We start from the raw sequence: 21,556 nt of genomic DNA, 5'->3' as shown, positions 1-21,556 counted from the left end.
ATCAAGCACTGGCTAGGACTGTTCTAGGCCCTTTAAAAGTGGACCTCATCCAGCCTTCGTGAGAACCCTAAGGTAATAAAAAGCACTATTGTTACTTCCCCATTTTACAGATAAGGAAATTGAGGCACAGAGAGATTAAACCCGCTCCAGGTCACATTGACACTAAATGACATTTGTATTTCTGCTGCCGTGCTGTTCTGCTGGAAAGGAGCCTGAGATAGAAACTCAAGGGGGAGGCGTTCCCATCGTGGCGCAGTGGAAACGAATCTGACTAGTATCCATGCGGCCGCAGGTTCGACCCCTGGCCTCGCTCAGTGGGTTAAGTATCCAGCGTTGCCATGAGCTGTGGTGTAGGTCATTAGACGTGGCTCAGATCTGGCACTGCTGTGGCTGTGGTCTAGGCAAGTGGCTACAGCTCTGATTCGCCCCCTAGCCTGGGAACCTCCATATGCCACAGGTGCAGCCCTAAAAAGACCAAAAAAAAAAAGAAAGAAAATCAAGGGAGAATGTTAAATACTCAGTTTATCCTGTCTTCACCTCAAAGAGTAGATACTGCAACTTCCCGATAGGACTCATCTTGACTGTAAATTCTGTCAATTCCTGATATGACTCATCTGACTCATCTTGAAATTAAACCCAAGATGAGGCAACACATGTATATACACACACGTACATGGTACCAAATCCGTTAAGAGATCCGGACCCTTCCCTGCCTGAAAGGCGCTAAAACCATCGCTCAGCCGAACGAGACAAGTGCTGCTCTTGCAGGTCCCCGAGCTTGGCTGGATGCGTTTCTCCACAGGCTGTTCGGCAATAAGAAGGTCTCGAGGAGTTCCCGTGGTGGCGCAGTGGTTAACGAATCCGACTAGGAACCATGAGGTTGCGGGTTCGATCCCTGCCCTTGCTCAGTGGGTTAAAGATCCGGCGTTGCCGTGAGCTGTGGTGTAGGTCGCAGACGCGGCTCGGATCCCGCGTTGCTGTGGCTCTGGCGTAGGCCAGTGGCTACAGCTCCGATTCAACCCCTAGCCTGGGAACCTCCATATGCCATGGGAGTGGCCCAAGAAATGGCAAAAAGACAAAAAAAAAAAAAAAAAAAAAAAGAAGGTCTCGAGTTTTTCACACGGTGCACAGCTAAATAAAGACACATCTGTGGTGCAGACAGAGCACGTTTCCAGATGTAAAACGTTTGCTACACTCGGCAGGGGCGGGGATGAAACGGGGCCCTGGCACAGCTCTGGGGCAGCTCTCCTGCGCAGCCCTGGGCTGAAGAGTCAACCCCCAGCCCAGGGACCTTCACACCCTGTGGCGTGGAGAGAGGGGTGGGGAGACGAAAGAAAGAAAGGAGGGAGGGAAGGAAGGAAGGAAGGGTCTCTGGGTCCCACTAATCATATGAGTAGAACAGTCTTAACACATTATAAGTCTCCAAATTTCAGAGAAAGAATAAAGCCAAACCACCTGCAGCAATAGGCACCCCAGACAAAGAGCAATCTTCCGGAGAGAAATTAAAACAGCTTTCACCTGTGTGTTGGACATGTCACACTTGGTGGCTGCTGCCCGGGACAGGAGGACTGGAGACAGCAGTTATAACGACGGGGACAAGACCGGCCACGGCCACGGACAGCAGGCCGCTCCCGTCAGACGTGAGGCTCGGGAAAGGGGGAGCAGAGGCTTTGCAGACCTCAGACTCATCGCTCCTCAGCCCGCTTCACTTTCCTGTCCCACACCTGAGACGCCACTCCACCCATCGGGAAGGGTGCTGACGGATGATGAAATACCTCCAGAACCCCCGTGGCTGCATCTGCGGGGGCACCCGGATTCAGACGCTGACCACAGGGGCGGTCTCTGAACTCCCTGCTGGTGGCGGGGAGGGTGTAACTCAGGGGAAAAAGAAATCTAAGGCGTCTCCCCATCAACACTCATCAACTCCTGTGGGCCTTCTCTTTGGGTGGGAAAAGTCTATAAAAATCTCATGGATCAAAAATCACATGGCAGGTTTGGGTATGGCCTTGACCTATGCATTCCTGGCTGCTGTCTCTGTGACCGACGCGTCCAGAACCGTTTAAGGTAAGTTTGTTCATTAAGGGTCAAAAGACTCAGGTTCATTCAATACGCATGTACAGATCTGCTCCTCCAAACATGATTTTTCGCTCTTCAGAGGTGGGAACAAACAGAAGCCAATCCAACCTCTCTAATCAAGAGAACTTCCTCAAGCAGAAAAACAAGAAAGCAGCTCCTGTGCCCTAAATTACCTGTTAAAATTGACCTCTGGGACTAAACGTCACCAAATACACAGAAATTAGGACACGGACCAGACACAGAACTTCAAGGTTGAAACTTTATGCAACTATTCCAGAAACCAACCAACCACTGTAATCCATTAATATCGTTCAATAGGACTCATAAGATCACTGCCCAGTCGACAGCGTCAGAAGACAACGTCTCAGGCGCGGATCTCTGACTCACAGATTTTGTGCTTTATCTAAACACCAGTCAGGCTTAATGAGAGGAAACGGGGATGGCTCCTGCCAGGGCAGAGGCAAGAGCAGGGCTTACCTGGTCGATGCCTGTTGGCTGCTTCGGCAGGTAGGGAGCTACCCTGGAACCTTCGAGCTCCAGTTTTACCGCCGGTTCCCCCAGGATAGTGATAGATGACAGAAGCCGAACACAACCCTTCGAGGGCAGCTGGGTGTTAAATAAAAGTACAGTTAATAAACCTAGTGGCCCATCCTTAGCGCCAATGGCTAAGAATGATGTGAACAGTTTGATCCTGTGGAAAAGCTACATTTTCCCCAAAACAAAGATCAAACCTGCAGGTCCCTGGTTTTGCTGCAATCGGAAACATGCCCCCATGACGCTCTGTGTGCCCGTGTCCAGGCTGGCAGCACAGAAAACCCCCACGACGCGAGGCTTGAGGTTCCACTGAGGGTGCCACCACGTGAAACAGGACGTTCATTCGTTTAACAACAGTGAGGCTGGCTCTGTGCCAGATGCTGACACTGCTGTCGCGACGGAGGGCAAAGTGCCCTGGACTGAACGTATTTAAAAATCAGGGCTTTCCCATCGTGGCTCAGTGGTTAACAAATCCGAATAGGAACCATGAGGTTGCGGGTTCGAACTCTGGCCTTGCTCAGTGGATTAAGGATCCGGCATTGCCATGAGCTGTGGTGTAGGTTGCAGACGCGGCTCGGATGCTGCGTTGCTGTGGCTGTGGTGGAGGCTGGCGGCTACAGCTCCAATGAGACCCCTAGCCTGGGAACCTCCATATGCTGCGGGTGCAGCCCTAAAAAGCACCAGAGCTGGACCAGACTACCTTTCAGCATCATTCACCCTAAATGCATCTGTCTGCTGGAAGCAGACACCCAGCTGGCCTGTGTCCTTCCCAAAGGCAGCCGCACTGAGCTGCTGCAATGTCCCGTTCTTCTGTCTCTGGCAGTTTCGCCCTGAGACCCTCGGGCTGCGCCCCCCGCCGCACAGGTGGTGTGCAAGTTTCTCCGTATCTATTAGCTCGGCGATGCTCAAACTTCCTGGTCTTAGGACCCCTGGACATTCGGAAAAATGACTGAGGGTCACCTCACCAGGAGCACTTTTTTGTGGTCAAGTGACACCTACAGGTGTTTCCCAAGTTCAAAAATCTTGGCGCTCTGACCCAGCTGGCAGCGTCTTCCAGCAAAGGCCCCTGGCTCGGTCCTTCCTCACATGGCCTTTCTTTACAAGCCCGGGGGCACGTCTACAGCACACGTGACAATGGCCGAGCCACACCGGGCCTCCCAGCGCCCCCTCCAGGAGACAGTCCTTGAAGGAGAAAAGCACACGGGTAGGTCCCACGGGGGGGGGGGTCAGGTGCCCCCACACAGCGCTCCGGACAAGACCCGGGCACCCACCCGTGGAGGGGTCAAAAGAGACTGCCCTCTGAAGCAGATTTTGGGGGGTTTGTTTTGTCGCTGTTTTCTTTTTGGCTTTTTAGGGCCACACCCACAGCATACGGAGGTTTCCAGGCTAGGGGTCGAATCGGAGCTGTAGCTACCAGTCTACACCACAGCCACAGCAACGCGGGATCCTTAACCCACGGAGCGAGGCCAGGGACTGAACCCGCCACCTCATGGTTCCTAGTTGGATTCATTTCCTCTGTGCTACAACAGGAACCTGTTTTTTGTTTTTTAAACTGAGATACAATTCATATACCATAAAAGCCACTTGAAAGTGTCTGATGCAGCAGTTTTTACACGTGCACTGTTGTGTGAGTCTTACCACTACCTGGCTCCAGAACCTTTTCATACCCCCCAAAGAAACCCCGCACCCACAAGCAGCTGCCCCCCATTCCCGCCTCTGCCCAGCCCCCAGCCCCCAGCGACCTGCTCTCTGCCCCGGGCCTGCTGTTCGAGACCTTCCAGACCCCGTCACACACAGCACAGGGCCTCCTGCATCTGCTCCTTCTGCTCTGTGCCATGTTACCAGGTGGTATCAGCATCTCCTTTGTTTCTGGGTCTGAATCACGTTCCACTCCATGGATTTACCACGTTTTGTTCATCTGTTCATCAGCGGAGCCACGGGCGAGGTTTTGAAGAATGAGCGTAAGAGGTGACTAAGCTGGGGGGTGGGCATTCTAAGCAGAGGGCAAGATGCACTTTAAAAACCCAGAGTAAAAGGAAGTTCAGTGCCTCTCTGGGGGGTGGGGGTGTGCGCCTGCTTCAGCCGGCCTGCAGTGCAGGGCCCGGTGGGAAAGCGGCAGGGGACGAGGGCAGCAAGTTTCTCTGGAGAATCCCCTCGGCAACCGGCTTACTGCTCCTGCTCCCTTATCCTACGTGGTGGTTTTTTTTGGGGGAGGGGTTGTTTGTTTTTTAATGAAAGTTGCAATATTTATTTCAGGTTCTTTCTTGGGGGTCTTTTTGTATTTTTTCTTCTTTTTTTTCTCCTTTTTCTTTTTTGGCCACACAGGCAGTATGTGGGAATTCCTGGGCCAGGGATTGAAGCCACGCCGCACAGCAGCAACCCAAGCCACAGCGGTGAGAACACGGGCGCCTCAATCCACTAGGCCATCAGAGAACTCCCTGTTCTACGTTTTGAGAGACATTTTTCCGAGGTCTCCTCTTATTTCCAGGAACAGCTGCTACAATTACCTATCTGCTCATCTTCATCAAATAATCTTACCTCCGAGCCACAAAAAGTCATTCACGGACCGGAGGAACTCCACGGCCATGTGGTAATGGACCAGGGAGTCCTGCAGCATCCCGGCCTGCAGGCATAAATCCCCCACGTGCTTCCGCATGCGCCCCTGGCACCGCTTCTTGTAATGTCTGGAAAGGAAAATGCACAGAAATGTACCACTGCTAACGCACAACGTACGCCCCAGAAGCACACTGGCTGTAAGCACTACTGATCGCTCTCACTGCAAAAAAAAAAGCTAAGAAGGCAACTCCAGGCTCTACAGTTGGACGCTAGCATCCATCATTGCCAGTGCATGAGCTGGAATGGTGCGGACTTCGAAACCCACTGCCGAGTCATTCTTTAAACTGGCGCAGGGTATCTGTATTTCAATATTGTGGACAATATTAGAGCAGGATTTCTCTTTTCAAATTCTCCAATCACCACTTTAGCACAAGAAAGTTTGTTCCAGCTTTAAAAAAAATAAATCAATCATCTGCCACTTTCCTAACTTCAAATCCATGATTATTTTATAAAGAGAGCCATGCTGCATATTACAAGCCAACTGTCTGGCTTCTGCAAACAAGACCTTTCTCTTCACTATTTCAGAGCAAAGCTCTAATGATGGTTTGAGAGGCGGGGCCTAGGGCACTCCCACTACCGGCTCTTTAAATATTGGCAAGGATGTGCTATTAAATAATGCAAAGGCTTCTAACTCCTTATCAACTCAGAGACCAAAGAGCTATACTCAAATCTTGCTTGATCGTTTTCAAATACTCCCATTCTTTTGAATATTGAATGTCTTGAAAGATAATTTTTTCAAGAAAAATAGTAGCTATATTAAATTCCTTCTCACCAAGAAAGCCGTCCTGTCATGAATAAAAAAGACGTGAAGTTTCTAGCTCAATGAATGTACAGATCTCAGTGCAAACTTAAATCCTACCAGCTCTCACTCTGACAAGCTCAACAAACTCCTTGGCTACCCTGGAATTTACTTGTCTGTTCCAAACACTGGCGGAACCAATCGCACAGGACAGAGAAGGAGAGAAGGGGAATTAGCCTGTGGCCTCCATCAGTTTTCTTCCCAGCAAGCCCCTGCCAACGAGCCCTCCCCGTAAGAAGATACAGCAGCTAAACTGCCCCTGTGCCCCCAAACAGACCCCACCATCTCGCCCCGTGGTCACCCCAACAGCCCTCTATGGGTCTTCTAACGACCTCCCCTCTGAGCCACACACACACACACACACACAGTCACAGTGGCCTTCTCAAAGCACAAAGAGCCTTCAGTGTTTCCCAGGGTAGTTCTAGCCCCCTCCCCCACCCCCTCCCCGCCTCCGGCCTTATCTCAGTGCCCAGGTGCCCACTGACCCTCTGCCTAGCTACCTCCCATTTGTCCTGAGCCTCATTTTGACTCTGTTTCTCAAGGAAGCCTTCTCGGCCTCCACCCTGCACTTCGGGTTAGGTGTCCCTGCTGCGTTCCTAGACATTCTGTGCTGAGTGTGACATCTGTAAGCTCCAAAAAGACAAAAGCACATATTCCGCTTACGACTGGATGTCCACCCTCTCCCCTAGACACTCAAACCCATGTTTGTTACGAATAAGCGTCTCAAAGGGACAGACAGAGCTGCACCGGCCCATCCAAACCCCGCCTTCCTGCAGAGCGTCAGCAGAGGCCAAGCCCGGGAAAGACCCCCACCACAGTTTAATAAAACCAAGCTCCTCCAAGCGCCACGACCAGGCCCTCTGCAGCATGGGCATGGACCACGCAGAGGTTTGGGGCACAGGGAGCAACTCCTGGCCCCTGCACCCAGCTGACTCTTATTCTGCCTTCAGAACTCAATGCAGAGCCCGCTTCTTCCAGGAAGTCCTCCGTGATAATGCCCTTTAGCTCTCGGGGGTCTCCCTCCACAGCAGGACTGCATGGTGACTCTCTGGGCATTTGTCCTCCCCTCCTTCAAGACCATGACCTCTCGAGGCCGTCTGGGAAGAGGAGTGAGCCACGAGAAGGGGGAAGGCAGGAGCAAAAAGCTAAACCACGGCACGAGTCCAGATTCAAGGATTCTCCGATACGTGTCCCATGTTAAGGGGACAAAAGTTCCCTCAACCGGAGTTCCCATCGTGGCGCAGTGGTTAATGAATCTGACTGGGAACCATGAGGCTGCAGGTTCAATCCCTGGCCTTGCTCAGTGGGTTAAGGATCCGGCGTTGCCGTGAGCTGTGGTGTAGGTCGCAGATGTGGCTCACATCCCGCATTGCTGTGGCTGTGGCGTAGGCCGGCGGCTACAGCTCCAATTTGACCCCTAGCCTGGGAACCTCCATATGCCGTGGGAGCAGCCCTAGAAATGGCAAAAGACAAAAAAAAAAAGTTCCCTCAACAACAGGGAAGACCCTGATGTCAACCTAAGTGCTGGGTGGGGGCTTCTCCCCCCTGCACCTGATGGGAAACAGCGGGAGACAACTATGTAGAGGGGCCTGACCTCGGCCACCGCGCGGAAGCCCACTCCGGCCTCTCCCTCCCAAAGGCGGGCTTGGTCCCCTTCCCTGCTGTGTCCTGTTCTGACCAGAAAAGAATTCAGCATTTAAAGGCCCACTTCCCTCCTCTGCTAACGTGACTGTCCAATTTCAACACGTGGCCCAGTTTACAAGTAATACCATGATGGTGACCCAACGGAACTTGCATTTGACCTTGGTTTTCAGAGACTTCCTGATCTGTTGAACTAAAATTTGCTTTACAGCATCCTGTCTTCACTCTTCGAAAAAAGTAAATTATTAAATCTTCACATGAACCTACAAAGGAACCTACAGCCTGGAATGTTTTCAAAAATAACAGTGCCGTCGCTGTGCACAGAAACAGTTGGTTTTGAAAATATAGGATTTTTACAAAAAGGAGTCATCTAAATACGCTCATGGTTTTTCATAATAAAATAATTCAGAGTTCCTGCTGCAGCGCAGTGGGTTAAGGATCTGCCACTGCCACAGCTATGGCATAGGTTACAGCTGTGGCTCAAATTTGACCCCGGGCCCAGGAACTTCCATATGCTGCAGGTGTGGCTAAAAAATAAAATAAAAATCATACAATTCAATAAAATAATATAAAAAAGTTGGGAGGCATACCTGCAGCATGTGGAAGTTGCCAGGTCAGGTACTGAACCCCCGTCACAGCAGTGACCCAAGTGGCAGCAAAGACAACCCTGGATCCTTAACCCACTGAGCCACAGGGAACTCCAAAATATGTTCAATTATATAAAAATAGAATGAATCCTAATACTTTGGGGGAAATCTGCAAAATACCATACCAAAAAAAAAATTCTATCATAGAATTTAATTCTATCATATCACATAAATTAAAGTATTTAACTCTCAGAGTGCTATTTTACCCCCAAACTGGGTCATCTCAAGATCTGCAGCAATTCTCTTCCAATCCTTTGAAAATACAATAAAAGGAGTTCCCATCATGGCTCAGCGGTTAACGAGCCTGACTAATATCCATGAGGAGGCAGGTTCGATCCCTGGCCTCGCTCAGTGGGTTGAGGATCCGGTGTTGTCAGGAGCTGTGGTGTAGGTCACAGACATGGCTCAGATCCCAAGTTGCTGTGGCTGTGGTGTAGGCCGGCGGCTACAGCTCCAATTTGACCCCTAGCCTGGGAATCTCCATATGCCGAGGGTGCAGCCCTAAAAAGAAACAGAAAGACAAAAAAAAGGGGGGGAAAGAAAATACAATAAGAAATAGATAAAGGAACCAAGGCAGTTTGGTTTCCAGTTAACTACGGTCTGGACACAAAAATATTTTAAGCCAATTTGGGCAGAATTTAGAATACAAGCGTTTTCATCAAAATTCTTTCTCCAGGAGTTCCCATCGTGGCGTAGTGGTTAACGAATCCGACTAGCTGTGGTGTGGGTTGCAGACGTGGCTGGGATCCCATGTTGCTGTGGCTGTGGTGTAGGCCGGTGGCTACAGCTCTGATTCGACCCCTTGCCTGGGAACCTCCATATGCCCAAGGAGCAGGCACCAGAAAAGGCAAAAACACACAAAAAAATTTTTTTTTCTCCAGAAAGACATGAACCCTTCCTTCATGGACCATTTGAAAATGATAACATCAAATAAATAAATAAATAAATAAATGGAGTTCCCATGGTGGCTCAGTGGTTAACGAATCCGACTAGGAACCATGAGGTTGCGGGTTCGATCCCTGGCCTTGCTCAGTGGATTAAGGATCCAGCATTGTCATGAGCTGTGGTATAGGTCGCAGACGCAGCTCGAATCCCACGTTGCTGTGGCTCTGGCGTAGGCCGGTGGCTACAGCTCCGATTCGACCCCCAGCCTGGGAACCTCCATATGCCGCGGGAGCGGCCCAAGAAATGGCAAAAGACAAAAGAAAAAAAAAGAAAAAGAAAAAGATAACGTCAGGTTTTTTAAAGTCTCTCTGGAAATTCAGGGTTCCTGAGTGTACACTCTAGAACCGTGCACTGTGTGACCACTGACTGTGCTTAATGGATAAGGGGAAACAAACCATACGGCAAACAGATGACAAAGAAAAAGACAACATGAAGCCATGGTAGCAAATAAATGTAAAGTTAACACAAAATGCAAGTATTCAAAATACGGCATCAATTTGTTGTGAATGTTTAAGCTAATGCGGAATTTCAAAGCCAGGAGCAACGGAACTTAACCAAAAATTTGAATATGCTCTAAATACTTCAAAGGGCGACTCTTAACAGCTATGTCATGATTCTTATAAGTTAAAAAAACATTGGGTGTTAAAGGAATGGGAATTAAAGATTGACAGAAAAATTAATAATAACCCGATAACCACGAACTCATAATGGCCTAGAATCAAGCATAACTAAACCGCAGGCAAAGACCTGCAGCTCCACAGGTAAAGGGAAACGAAGGCATCCTTTCTAGAGGCCGTGCCAAAGCCCCGCCACGCCGCCGCGAGCACGGTCAGGTGAGGGACTGACCAGCACCTCACCGTGACAATTCCACGGAAGACACGGGCCATGTGACTCTCCAGACCTACGACCAGCTAGACGGAGAAAGGGTTCGACACGCACGTGGAACAAACAAGGGCTTGGTGTTCCGATCCCGACACCAGCTGACATGCAAAGAACACATATTCAAATCCAAAGGAAAGCCAGAGCTGCCCAACCACAGTTTGCAAATAAAATCCAAAAGAAGCGTCCCCGTCGTGGCGTAACGGAAGCGAATCTGACTAGGAACCGTGAGCTTTTGGGTTGGACCCCTGGCCTCGCTCAGTGGGCGAAGGATCCGGGGTTGCTGCAGCCGTGGTGTTGGCGGGCAGCTGCAGCTCCGATTGGACCCCTATCCTGGGAACCTCCATGTGGCATAGGCGTGGCCCCCAAAAGTGAAAAAAATTTTTTTAAAAAATAAATAAATAAGTCCAAAGGAACCCTGATAAAGGTACTTTCTTTGGGGAGGGAGGTATGATATAGTTTTACAAGTATTTGCATGATGAAAAAAAGGCTACAGTCCATGAATAGAACCTTGAGGCTGAGGAAGCCTACACTGCCTGCGTTGTGCAAATGCGGTCACATGAACACACTGGCAGGCCACCCGGTGGTGGAGCTGAAGCCCCAAAGCCACAAGCTCACAGTGCACGTTGCAAGACGCTTCTTAACAGAAAGGAAGAAATGCAACGTTCTCTCTCACTTTCAGATGCTCCACCAGCCCCGCACCGCGTCTAAGAAACCTGAAAATAAATTGCCGCTGTCACTTTTCTCCATCCGAACTGTTTTATGCTAACGCTGGACACTGAAACCTCACCCTAGAAAGCAGCCCAGGCCTTCCCGCGGTGCGTTACATTCTACTGAAGAAGCTCCTCAGGGAGACCCGAGCGTTTTCCCGACAAGTTCGGGAGCTTCTAAGTCTGATTTTGTACCTGGGAGTCATTTGCGACAGGTCATCGGGAGGGAGGGCAAGAGTCGTCTGTGGGACGGGAAGCACTCTGATGCTTTCGAAGCTTCAGAGGAGTCTGAGCTTCTGCAACTGACCTGGGGGACTCAATCAGAGACTCCTGAGAGGCGCCAAAACGGATCCACTTCACGGCTCCAGACAGAAGGGGGTAACAGAATTAGCAGAGAGAACACGCCCTTGACGCCTGACAAGGTCGTGCCTGAATCCCGCTACAGCATCTACTAGCCCTGTGACACTGAACTGATTACTTAACCGCTCTGAGAACACTTCTCAGTGTGCCAACGGGGGCCGCCCCCACGCCCCTGACGGGTGAACTGTGTGGGTGCCTGACCCAGAGCCTTGCTGGTTTTCCTCCCCTGTGACCTTGCATTGTCCCCTGATAAGGACTGAGCCCCCAGGACAGGCCGTCCTATTCGCCTCTGCAGCCGCCAACACAGTGCCCCATACCTGGAAGGATCAAAAAAGAACTGCTTCCTCCATAGTCACCACGGATGCTCTTTAGAGGTAGGAGTTAGGTCCACTGGAGGAAACTGGTTGGCACTTCCCAAGAACCCTTCTGCACGTCGGCGCCTCCTCCCAATGGCCCCTCACCCCCCAGACCCCCATCTGCTCTGCTTGAGCCCAGCCCAGCCCAGTCCAGCCATGGCAGGATCCCACCCAGCACTTCCCAACCCCGACAGCCACAACTTCTTGCCACACGCACGACTGTTCTGTCCCCCGCTCCAGAAGGTGAGGGACCCTTCAGAAAGCCAGCGAAAGACCAGAGCGTTAAAGGAGAAACGAAACCTCCTGGCCAGCCTGGTGGTGGCAAAACTCTCTCCAGGGGTGAGATGAACCGGGAAGAAGACGGCGAGGTCCTAGATCGGCCAAAGCATCTCCCTTCCCTGCTGACCTTGGCTGTTGGACGTACAAACCCATGACACGCCCATCAGGGGTGGACGTTAGCCTCAACAAACACAGAATCAGCTATGTCTTGCCAACATGGGTTAAAAGCGAAGGCTGGTGCGGGAAGCGCCTGAAGAGCTGCTAAGGGAAACCACAGCCGGGCGCCGAATGCTTATCGGCTAAAGCAGAGAGGAAGCCACGGTCACTTACGGAGGTCCTTGTGTCCACCACCAGATCCAGATACACCAGCTATTTAGGAGAAGGCCACATTTTCCTGAGACCCAGAAATGTACCCTCATAAAGGGGGCAAAAGTGCAGCATGGATTTTAAACGAGCCTCGGCCCCTCCAAGAAGGAAAGTTGTTATAGGACCAAAGAAAATAAATGGCATATGGTCACTGAGAACCAAAGAGCGGCTGGTGGCTGCTTCCTCCAACAGCGTCCCCTCCACGGCCAGCACACGCCCAAGCGGGCGGTCCTCGCTGGGGACCACTGGCCAAGAAGCCCCAGCATGCACATCACGCAGCGACAGCCAGGAACTGCGTGCCCGATCCGTTCATTCAAAAGCCAGATTCAAGCGAGGGGCTGCAGAATTTGACATTCCAAGTTGAAACAGCCCCTGAAAAAGCCCTCGGCAGCCGCCTAAGTCAATCAGCATCTTGTTTTCTCAAATAAAAAAAAATGAATAAGGGCTCATTTGTCACCAAATGTAACTTAGACCCAACAGGTTCCCCAAAGCAAGTATATGAACAGCTACCAAACTCTAGTGGGTTACATGCTTAAAATAAAAAAAAAAAAAAATTTAAAAAGCGAAACTTCAAAAAAGTTAGAAAATAAAAAGATGACATGGGTGACGGCAGCAGTTAAGGTGCTGTTTTCTCAAAGCGATGGAGGCAGTACGAAGGCGGCACAGAGGGAGGAGATCTAGCTATTTTCAATGCAATGTGTTCACAGCCTACCTTTTCAGCCCCAACAACACACTCACAGGGCAGTATGAGAGAAAAGAAAAAAAAAAGAAAAGAAAGAGGAACAAGCAAAAATTAGAAACATACAAGAACAAAAATAACTTTGACAGCATGTTCAAGAACTGACGTGGGCTTTGATGAGGCCAAGGGCACACGTGGACGTGAAGAAAAGCCTGGACACCTGCCGCTCAGGGGTAGCCTGGGCCCGAGGTCAGCGGACCCTGCGTAGGGCCCATCGGTGCCACCAGCGCCTCCACCCAAAACTCCACCTAATCTAGACGGTTCCTTCTGAGCCGCCAAATACGGTCTCATTTCGGCTTGGACAATCTTTACCACTCCTACCAAGAGCTGCAGGAGCGCGTTAGGCTCCGTTTCTGCTCCTAAGCACGGTTTTCAAAACTGGTAACCAGAGACCAGTGAAAGCAACAAGGGACTCAGGGAGAACTATGGATCTGAGGTCACCAGAGTCGTCAGCTCACTGGAGTTCAAACGCCTAGAACCAGGAGACTAGAATGGACCCACCAGGACGGAGGTTTAATTCGCTACTGGGTTTCGGCTGCCAAGAGCCGCGCCTGGCACACGGAGGCTCTGGGTAAACACTTGGGAAGAGGATTAGCCGCCATGCGCCAAGCTCAGTGTCCTGACTAGTCACTCCCGCCAAACTGTGAGCACAGATCTCAAAAGGCAAACACAAGCTGGCATTCTTTGGTGGCTCGGGCATCGGGGCAGGGCTCCCGCTTCAGCCACTCATCCACCAGTGGAGGGGGTGGGGGGCGGCCCTGCAGAGGCTGCAGGCGCTGTGATGCAGGAATGCAGGCCGCTGTGTGCACGCCCAGCCCCGCCTTGCAAGGGACAATGACCTCGATGACCTCAGTGTCCACACCGCCTGACACCTGACTCAGCAGGAAGCAAGAGGTGAGGCAAGGAGCCCAGGAGCCAGCCTGATGCTGGCAGCCCTGCCCCATGGCAGTGCCTGGGCACCTAAACCTTGAGATCTCGGCTCCAGGGAGCAGAAGGCGAGCGCTGGCCAGGACGTCACAGGGCCATGCAAGGACCACACATGGGTCATGGGGACCACGTGCCTTGCCCTTTCCATAGGCCATAGACGCATCCAGGAGAATGAATGAAACTCCGTCCAGACCACAGGCAGGAGGGCCTGGGGACTCTGTGGCCCTCACTCGCAGGGCTGGCTGGACCTCAGTCAATTCCCTGCCACCTTCTCCAGCTTACCCATAGCCAGCATGTCGGGCTTGCGCCCCTCTTCCGCAGCGGGCACTGCCAGCCCGCACACCAGGTCCTCCACCCTCGCCTGTGAGATCATCGTGTGACCTCGACAGACGGGGGACGAGACTCGGCTGAGGCCAGGAGTGCCACTGCTACCTGAGCTCCCCTACAGAGGGGCTACCTCCAGGCAGAGGCTTGCACCGCGTCCTCTTCTGCGGGAGGCTCCCACACCCACGATGACCACACGGGGAAAGAGAGCAGAGGGCAGAGGGGAGGGAGACAGCCCAGAACGGCTCTCCTGCAGCGCTGGTGCCAAGCGGAGCTGCGGCCTTCATCCCAGGGCTGAGCTTTCCCTGCTCCGTCGGACACCCCGTGACACACCCTCTCTGCGTAAGGAGCTCCACCCTCAGCCAGCGTGGTGTGCCTGGTACCCTAACTGTGAGCAAGGGGCCTGGCAGGTGGGAGACACCGGCCCTGCCCACAGCTCAAGCAGCCCGGGTTCCGCTGCCTCCCCAGACCCAGCACCTCACTACACAGCCAAGGGGGGGATGGAGAGATTTCCACTCTGTGCCTTTGGGCAGCGCTGTCCAATAGGAGTAAAATGCCAGCCACATAAGGTTTCCTAGTTGCTATATTTAAAAAGGTAAAAAATACTTGAAGCTGATTTTCATAACATGTTACTTAATCTACGTAAAATATCGTCATTTGATGTAATCAATACAAGACACATCGAGATGCTTTACATTCTCGTTTAGAGACCACGTCTCAGCATCTGGGGTGCATTTTACCAGCAGCACAGCTGGGCTCAGACCAGCCTCCTCTGGCGCTGGCTGTGGCCACCGGATGGGACAGCAGCTCCCAGGGTCGCAGCAGGGTCCTGGCTGGAAAGGGGGAGTCACTGTCCACACTAACCCTAAAAGGATTTCCCTGAACCAAAGGCTATCCCATCCTTAAAATCTGGAAGCCAGCGGACCGCACCCTGCTCCCCTCCGGCTACGTCTTGCTTAGCTCTCTCTGGATGTCGGGCAGCAGGCCAGTGCAGCCAAGGAGGCCCGGCTCCAGGCAGACTTACCTACTATCCGTGTCCAGCCCCACGAAGTCCTTCTTCTCAAAGGGGACGCACAGGAGGGGGATCTTGTCCCCGGACTTGTCCGTGGCCCGGTCCAGACGCTTGGACTCGAGCACGATGAAGAGGGACTCGATGAAGTCCTCGATCCGCTTCTCCACCGTCGCGCAGTCCTCGTAGCTGGGGTAGAAGGCCACGTCTGTGCGCGGCTGCTCCGCGATCTCCCCCTGCAGCCCGAAGACCAGGAGCCGCGAGTCGTAGAGGGTCGAGCCATAGAGCTCCTTCTGCACGTGGAACTTCTCGAAGGTCTGCGGCCAGTCCTTGGCCGAGAAGCAGTCGGTGATGGTGATGAGGCCCACGACCTTGCGGTGGGTCTGGAAGTCGCCCCACTCGTTGTTCTCGGGCGGGTAGTGGTGCCGGTAGCGGATGTAGAGCACGCGCTGCGAGTCGCGCACGCTGATCTGGCTCACGGACGAGATCCGCTTGTAGATCCGGAAGAAGTTCTCCTCCGAGACGATCCCCACCGGCTGCACCACCACGAGCAGGGTCTGGTGGTCCTCCGCGCACTGCATGTAGTCCGGGACGCTCATGGCGAAGTCCCTGCCCGGAGAGAGAGGGAGACTTGGAGGCCAGCACGGGTGGGAGGTTACGCTGCTGCTCCGGGGACACCCTTGGGAGCAAAAGACGCAAGCGCGTCTGTTGGTGGGAATGTAAGCCGGTGCAACCACTGTGGAAAGCAGCACGGAGGTTCTGCAGAAAATTAAGCACAAAACCAGCAACCCCACCCCTGAGCATAGACCCAAACAGAACTTTCAGTCAAAGAGGCAGGGCACCCCTATGGTCAGAGCCCCACTGTTCACAATAGCCAAGACGTGGAAACAGCCTAAATGTCCACGGACAGGTGACTGCATTCAGAAGATGTGGTGCGACTCAGCCGTAAAAAAGAAAAATAATGCCATTTGCAGCAACAGGGCTGGAACTAGAGTTTTCTTACCAAGTGAACTAAGTCAGAAAGAGAAGATAAGAGTTTCTGTCATGGCACAGAGGAAAAAAATCCAACTAGGAACCATGAGGTTGCAGGTTCGATCCCTGGCCTCGCTCAGTGGGTTAAGGATCCCGAGTTGCTGTGGCTGTGGTGTAGGTCACAGACGCAGCTCGGATCTGGTGTTGCTGAGGCTGTGGCACAGGCCAGCAGCTACAGCTCCAATTAGACCCCTAGCCTGGGAACTTCCACATGCTGCGGGTGTGGCCCTAAAAAGAAAAAAGAAAGAGAAAGAGAAATACCATATGATATCATTTATATGTAGAATCTAAAATATGGCACAAATGAACCTACCTATAGAACAGAAACAGACTCACAGACAAGAACAGACCTGTGGTTGCCAAAGGGGAGGGGGAGGGGATGGATGGATGGGGAGTTTGGGGTTAGCAGATGTAAACTCTTACATTTAGAATGGGTAAGCAGGTCCTGCTGTATAGCACAGGGAACTCCAATCTCTTGGGATAGACCATGATGAAAGATAATATGAGATGGAGTTCCCATCGTGGCTCAGTGTTTAACGAATCAGACTAGGAACCATGAGGTTGCGGGTTCGATCCCTGGCCTTGCTCAGTGGGTTAACGATCTGGCGTTGCCGTGAGCTGTGGTGTAGGTCACAGACGTGGCGCAGATCCTGTGTTGCTGTGGCTGTGGTGTAGGCCGGTGGCTACAGCTCTGATTGGACCCCCAGCCTGGGAATCTCCATATGCTGCAGGAGCAGCCCTAGAAAAGGCAAAGACAAAAAAAAAAGAAAGATAATATGAGAAAAAAAGATATATACGTACATACATATATATATGTGACTGGGTCACTTGGCTGTACAGCAGAAATTGACAGAACATTGTAAATCAACTATAATTAAAAAAAAAAAAAACCTTTTACGGGAGTTCCCGTCATGGCGCAGTGGAAACGAATCCGACTAGGAACCATGAGGTTGTGGGTTCGATCCCTGGCCTTGCTCAGTGGGTTAAGGATCCAGCATTGCCATGAGCTGTGGTGTACGTCGCAGATTCAGCTCAGATCTGGCATTGCTGTGGCTGTGGCTGTGGCCAACAGCAAAAGCTCCAATTCGACTCCTAGCCTAGGAACTTCCATATGCCACAGGTGTGGCCCTAAAAAGACAAAATATATATATATATTTTTTTTAAAAAGAGGCAAGTGTGTGGCAGGTGCAGGCCTGCCTGAAGACAGAGGACTGTGGGTGCCAGACACAGGCTGAGGACAGGAGCTGCTCAATATCTCTAGTCTGAAGTAAAATGAGAAAATTATGAATGATGTATAAGCATTCCATAAAATTAAATTTAGTGCTTTATAAATATTAACTATTATTGTTATCATTCATTTTTAGGTGGTCAGCTTCCTCTTTTTTTGTTTGTTTTGTTTTGTTTGTTAGGGCCACGCCCATGGCACATGGAAGCTCCCAGGCCAGGGGATGAATCCGAGTTGCAGCTGCCGGCCTGCACCACAGCCACATCGATGCAGGATCTGAGCTTCATTTGCAACCTACACCACAGCTCATGGCAATGCTGGATCCTTAACCCACTGAACAAGGCCAGGGATCAAACCTGAGTCCTCAGGGATCCTAGTCAGGTTCATTACCACTGAGCCATGACGGGAACTCCCTGAACTTCCTCATTTTTCACCGTTCAAAACTTCTCCCTCTTGGAAGCTCTCTTGTGGTGGAGCAGGTTAAGGACCTGGCATCATCACTGCAGCAGCTTGGGTCGCTGTCACAGGTTCGACCCCTAGCCTGGAAATATCCACATGCCATGGGTGTAGCCAAGAATAAAATAAAATTTAAATTTAAAAAAATAAAATAAAATACATTTTAAAATAAAAATAAAAAACAAAATCTTTATTAAAAAAATTATCGCTCATGGGAGTTTCTGTCTTGGCTTAGCAGTTAGTGAACCCGACTAGCATCCATGAGAACTCGGATTAAGATCTAGCATTGCCATGAGCTGTGGTGTAGGTCACAGATGAAGCTCGGATCCTGAGATGCTGTGGCTGTGGTGTAGGCCGGCGGCTACAGCTCCAATTGGACCCCTGGCCTGGGAACTTCCACATGCCACTGTCTCAGCCCTAAAAAGACAAAAAGACCGAAAAAAATAAAAAATAAAAAATTCTTGCTCTTATAATACCATAGTGAGCTTAGATGGCGGTTGTCTTTCCATCATTCCATCTGGGAAAAAATAAAAATCAATAAGCCTGTGATGGCCCTGCCAGCTTTGTAGCACTTCCCAACCTCTAAAATCTAAACAACAAAGTCACCCTGGACTGAAAGATCCCTGAGTCCCCTCCCAGGTCCACCCGGGCTCTGCAGAGCAGACCACCAATCAAATCCACGCCACGGCTCAATAAACCTTACAACCTCAAGCGAGGGTTTTCCTTGAAGCAACTCGGTATCAGCCAACTTCTTGTTCACTTTTGCCCCAGGTTCAAAACATGCAGCTCACCTAGGAGGAAACTTGTCTCTCATGAGTAGGAAAAGAAAACGCACGGGACTCTCTACAACTTAGCACACGAAGACCTCGCAACCGTCCTACGAAACAAGCACTCCACTCTTCAGCCTCACAGACGAAGAACCCAGGTTCAGACATCCCTCTGCCCAAGGGCTCCTCGTCCTCATCATAGTGCTGCTATGAACGTAGGGCGCCTGTATATTTTTCAATGAAAGATAAACAAACTGGAGCCAGGCTCCAGAGTCCGGGCTTTTCCACTGGTTTCTTCGAGGGAGAATCTGATGAGATAAGCCCTGGCACTGGGCCAGCTCTGGGGTCTGAGCCTTATCTAAGACAAATACTAAAACGTCAAGGATGGGAGTTCCCACGGTAGCTCAGCGGTTAACAAACCCAACTAGTATCCATGAGGTTGCAGGTTCGATCCCCGGCCTTGCTCAGTGGGCTAAGGCTCTGGGGTTGCCCTAAGCTGTGGTGCAGGTCACAGACTCAGCTTGGATGCCTCGTTGCTATGGCTGTGGTGTAGGCTGGCAGCTACAGCTCCAATTCAACCCCTGGCCTGGGAACCTCCATATGCCGCCAATGTGGCCCTAAAAAGACAAAAAAATAAATAAATAAAATCAAGGATGTATTTCTTGTTGTCCCCTTGTGGTGCATCCGGTTAAGGATCAGACACTGTCACTGCAGTGGCTTGGGTGGCTGCTGTGGGTGGGGTTCGATCCCTGGCCTAGGAACTTCCACATGCCGCAAGCACGGCCAAAAAAAAAAAGAATGCATTTCTTCAACTTGGTAGTTCCTCAAAAAGTTAAACACGGAGTTATCATATGAACAGCAATTCTACTCCAAGGTGTATACCAGAGATGTGAAAACACATGTCCACACAAAAATGTGTACAAAAACGTGTAACATGAACGCTCCTTGCAGTATTATTTATCAGCCAAAAAGTGGAAACAACACGAATCTCCATCACCTGATAAAGGGATAAACAAAATATGGTCTATCCATGCAATAGAATATTACTCAGCCAAAAAAGGAACAAAGGGAGCTCCTGCTGTGGGAAAGTGAGGTCAAAGATCTGGCTTGTCGCTGTGGTGGTGCTGCTTTAATCCCTGGCTCACTGCAGCGGGGAAGGATCCAGCCTTAAGGGTGTGGCTCAGGTTTTATCCAGAGCCCAGGAACTTCCACATGCCGAGGTTGCAGCCAAAAGAGTAAAAAAAACGCACAAAATACAGACATTGCCACGACACGGATGAACCTTGAAAACTGCATGCTCAGTGAAAGTTTTCACACCCAAAAGGCCACATCGTGTATGAATTCATTTACATGAAATGCCCCAACTCTGCAAATGCAGAAAGTAAATTTGTGGCTGCCACCGGCTGCAGGAGGGGACACTGCCAATGGGAGTGGAATTTCTTTTTGAAGGGATGAAAAGGTTCTGGAATAGTGGTTGCACGACTGTGAACATTCCAAAACCACGGAACTGAATGATTTAAATGGGTGGACTTCATGGTATGTGAACATTATCTCAAAGCTCTTATTTGAAAAAATATCTCTTGAGAACTATTTTTCCTTCTATACTACTAGCCTGCCTCACAGTTTAACAAACAACTAAAAACCTGCCAGATCCTTAGGACTGCAATATTCCTGGGTCTCCAATATGCCTCTACTGCTGTTGTCTCATGCGAACAAATACTAGCCGGGCTGGACCAGGAAGCCACTATAACTACCTTTTAAAAATCGCCAGTCACAAGTTTAAACTGGCGCGGAGGGGGGTGGAGGACCTCAAAGCCTCATGCCTTCAGCTCATTTTTAACTAAACTGAGCCCTGCTTTCAACACTATAGCCCCTCCCTCCATCAAAACATGTGAAATCAACAAGCGCCCCATCCCCACCGCAGAAAACCCCGCGTTAAAAGGCATTTACGTGGGGCAGATACAGGGAAGAGACCAAGGCAAACACAGCGCGGGCTCTCTCTGTTCCCAAGACCTGGCCGGAGAAGCCGGACTTTCCAATTCGGGGATCTTGTCCCCGGGAAACAGCGCCTGACGCCGCCGAGCGGGATCGGAGGCACTTTCAATCCAGAAGAGACCGAGGAAGGAAAGGGAGAGCAGGGCAGCGCCGGGATCGCGGGCAGCCCGGCTCCGAGCAGCCCCAGCCCGGCCACGGGTCCCGGCCGGGGGCGGGGGCCAAGGAGAGGACGCCCGGCCGGAGGGGACCCGGGGGCGGAAGCGGGGAAGGGGCCGGCCTCCGCCCCCGGAGGAGAGTCGGGGCCGCGGCCCGACAGGCGGCAGGTGCAGCCCGGCCGCCAGGCGGGGAAAGGGGCCACGGCAGGTGGCCCAGGCAGGTGCGGGCTGGGGCGAGCCCCTCGGCGGGACACACGCCGACTCGCGCCCTCGCGCGCCGGGTCGCTTGGACAGCCCTCCCGCTGCCGGCGCGATCCCCTGCCCGATCCTGGCACTTACACAGCCGGAGGCCCCGGGCCGGGAGCAGGAGCCAACGGCCTGGCGGGCGGTGGAGCCGAGCAGCCTCGGCGGCCGCTCCCCGCGCTCGGAGCTGGAGCTTCCGACTGGCGGCCGAGCCGGCACCGCCCCTGCGCATGCGCGGGCCCGTCCCGCCCGGCGATCCACTCCGGGTTTTGGGAGAGACACCGGGGAAGGAGGGAGGGAGGAGGGGGCGAAGGGGGAAGAGAAGAGGGAGGAGAAGAGCAGGCTGCGGGGTGGACCGAGGGAGGAGGGGAGGAGGGAGGAAGGCGGCGGAGGGCGGGTGGATGGACCCAGACGGGGAAGGAGCGGAGCGGAGCAGCTCCTGGGGCGGTTCACGCCCCAGGAAGTGCCAGTGCTGC

The 21,556-nt window shown here is 51.9% G+C and overlaps 1 protein-coding gene across 1 annotated transcript in view; it reads right to left on the bottom strand.

The window, feature by feature from the left end:
- Positions 1 to 21,294, bottom strand: part of TRAPPC9 (trafficking protein particle complex 9) — a 468,417-nt gene extending 447,123 nt beyond the window's left edge. The window contains 4 exon segments of the mRNA XM_021088861.1: positions 2,554 to 2,682; positions 5,149 to 5,294; positions 15,223 to 15,816; positions 21,177 to 21,294. Of these exon segments, the coding sequence (XP_020944520.1) occupies positions 2,554 to 2,682; positions 5,149 to 5,294; positions 15,223 to 15,806 (859 nt within the window). The 5' untranslated portion in view covers positions 15,807 to 15,816; positions 21,177 to 21,294.

Source organism: Sus scrofa, chromosome 4 (assembly GCF_000003025.6).
Source record: "Sus scrofa isolate TJ Tabasco breed Duroc chromosome 4, Sscrofa11.1, whole genome shotgun sequence".
In the NCBI taxonomy this organism is placed as follows: Eukaryota; Metazoa; Chordata; class Mammalia; order Artiodactyla; family Suidae; genus Sus; species Sus scrofa.
The sequence above is the reverse complement of the archived record's forward strand: the minus strand, read 5'-3'. Positions and strand labels throughout refer to the sequence as shown.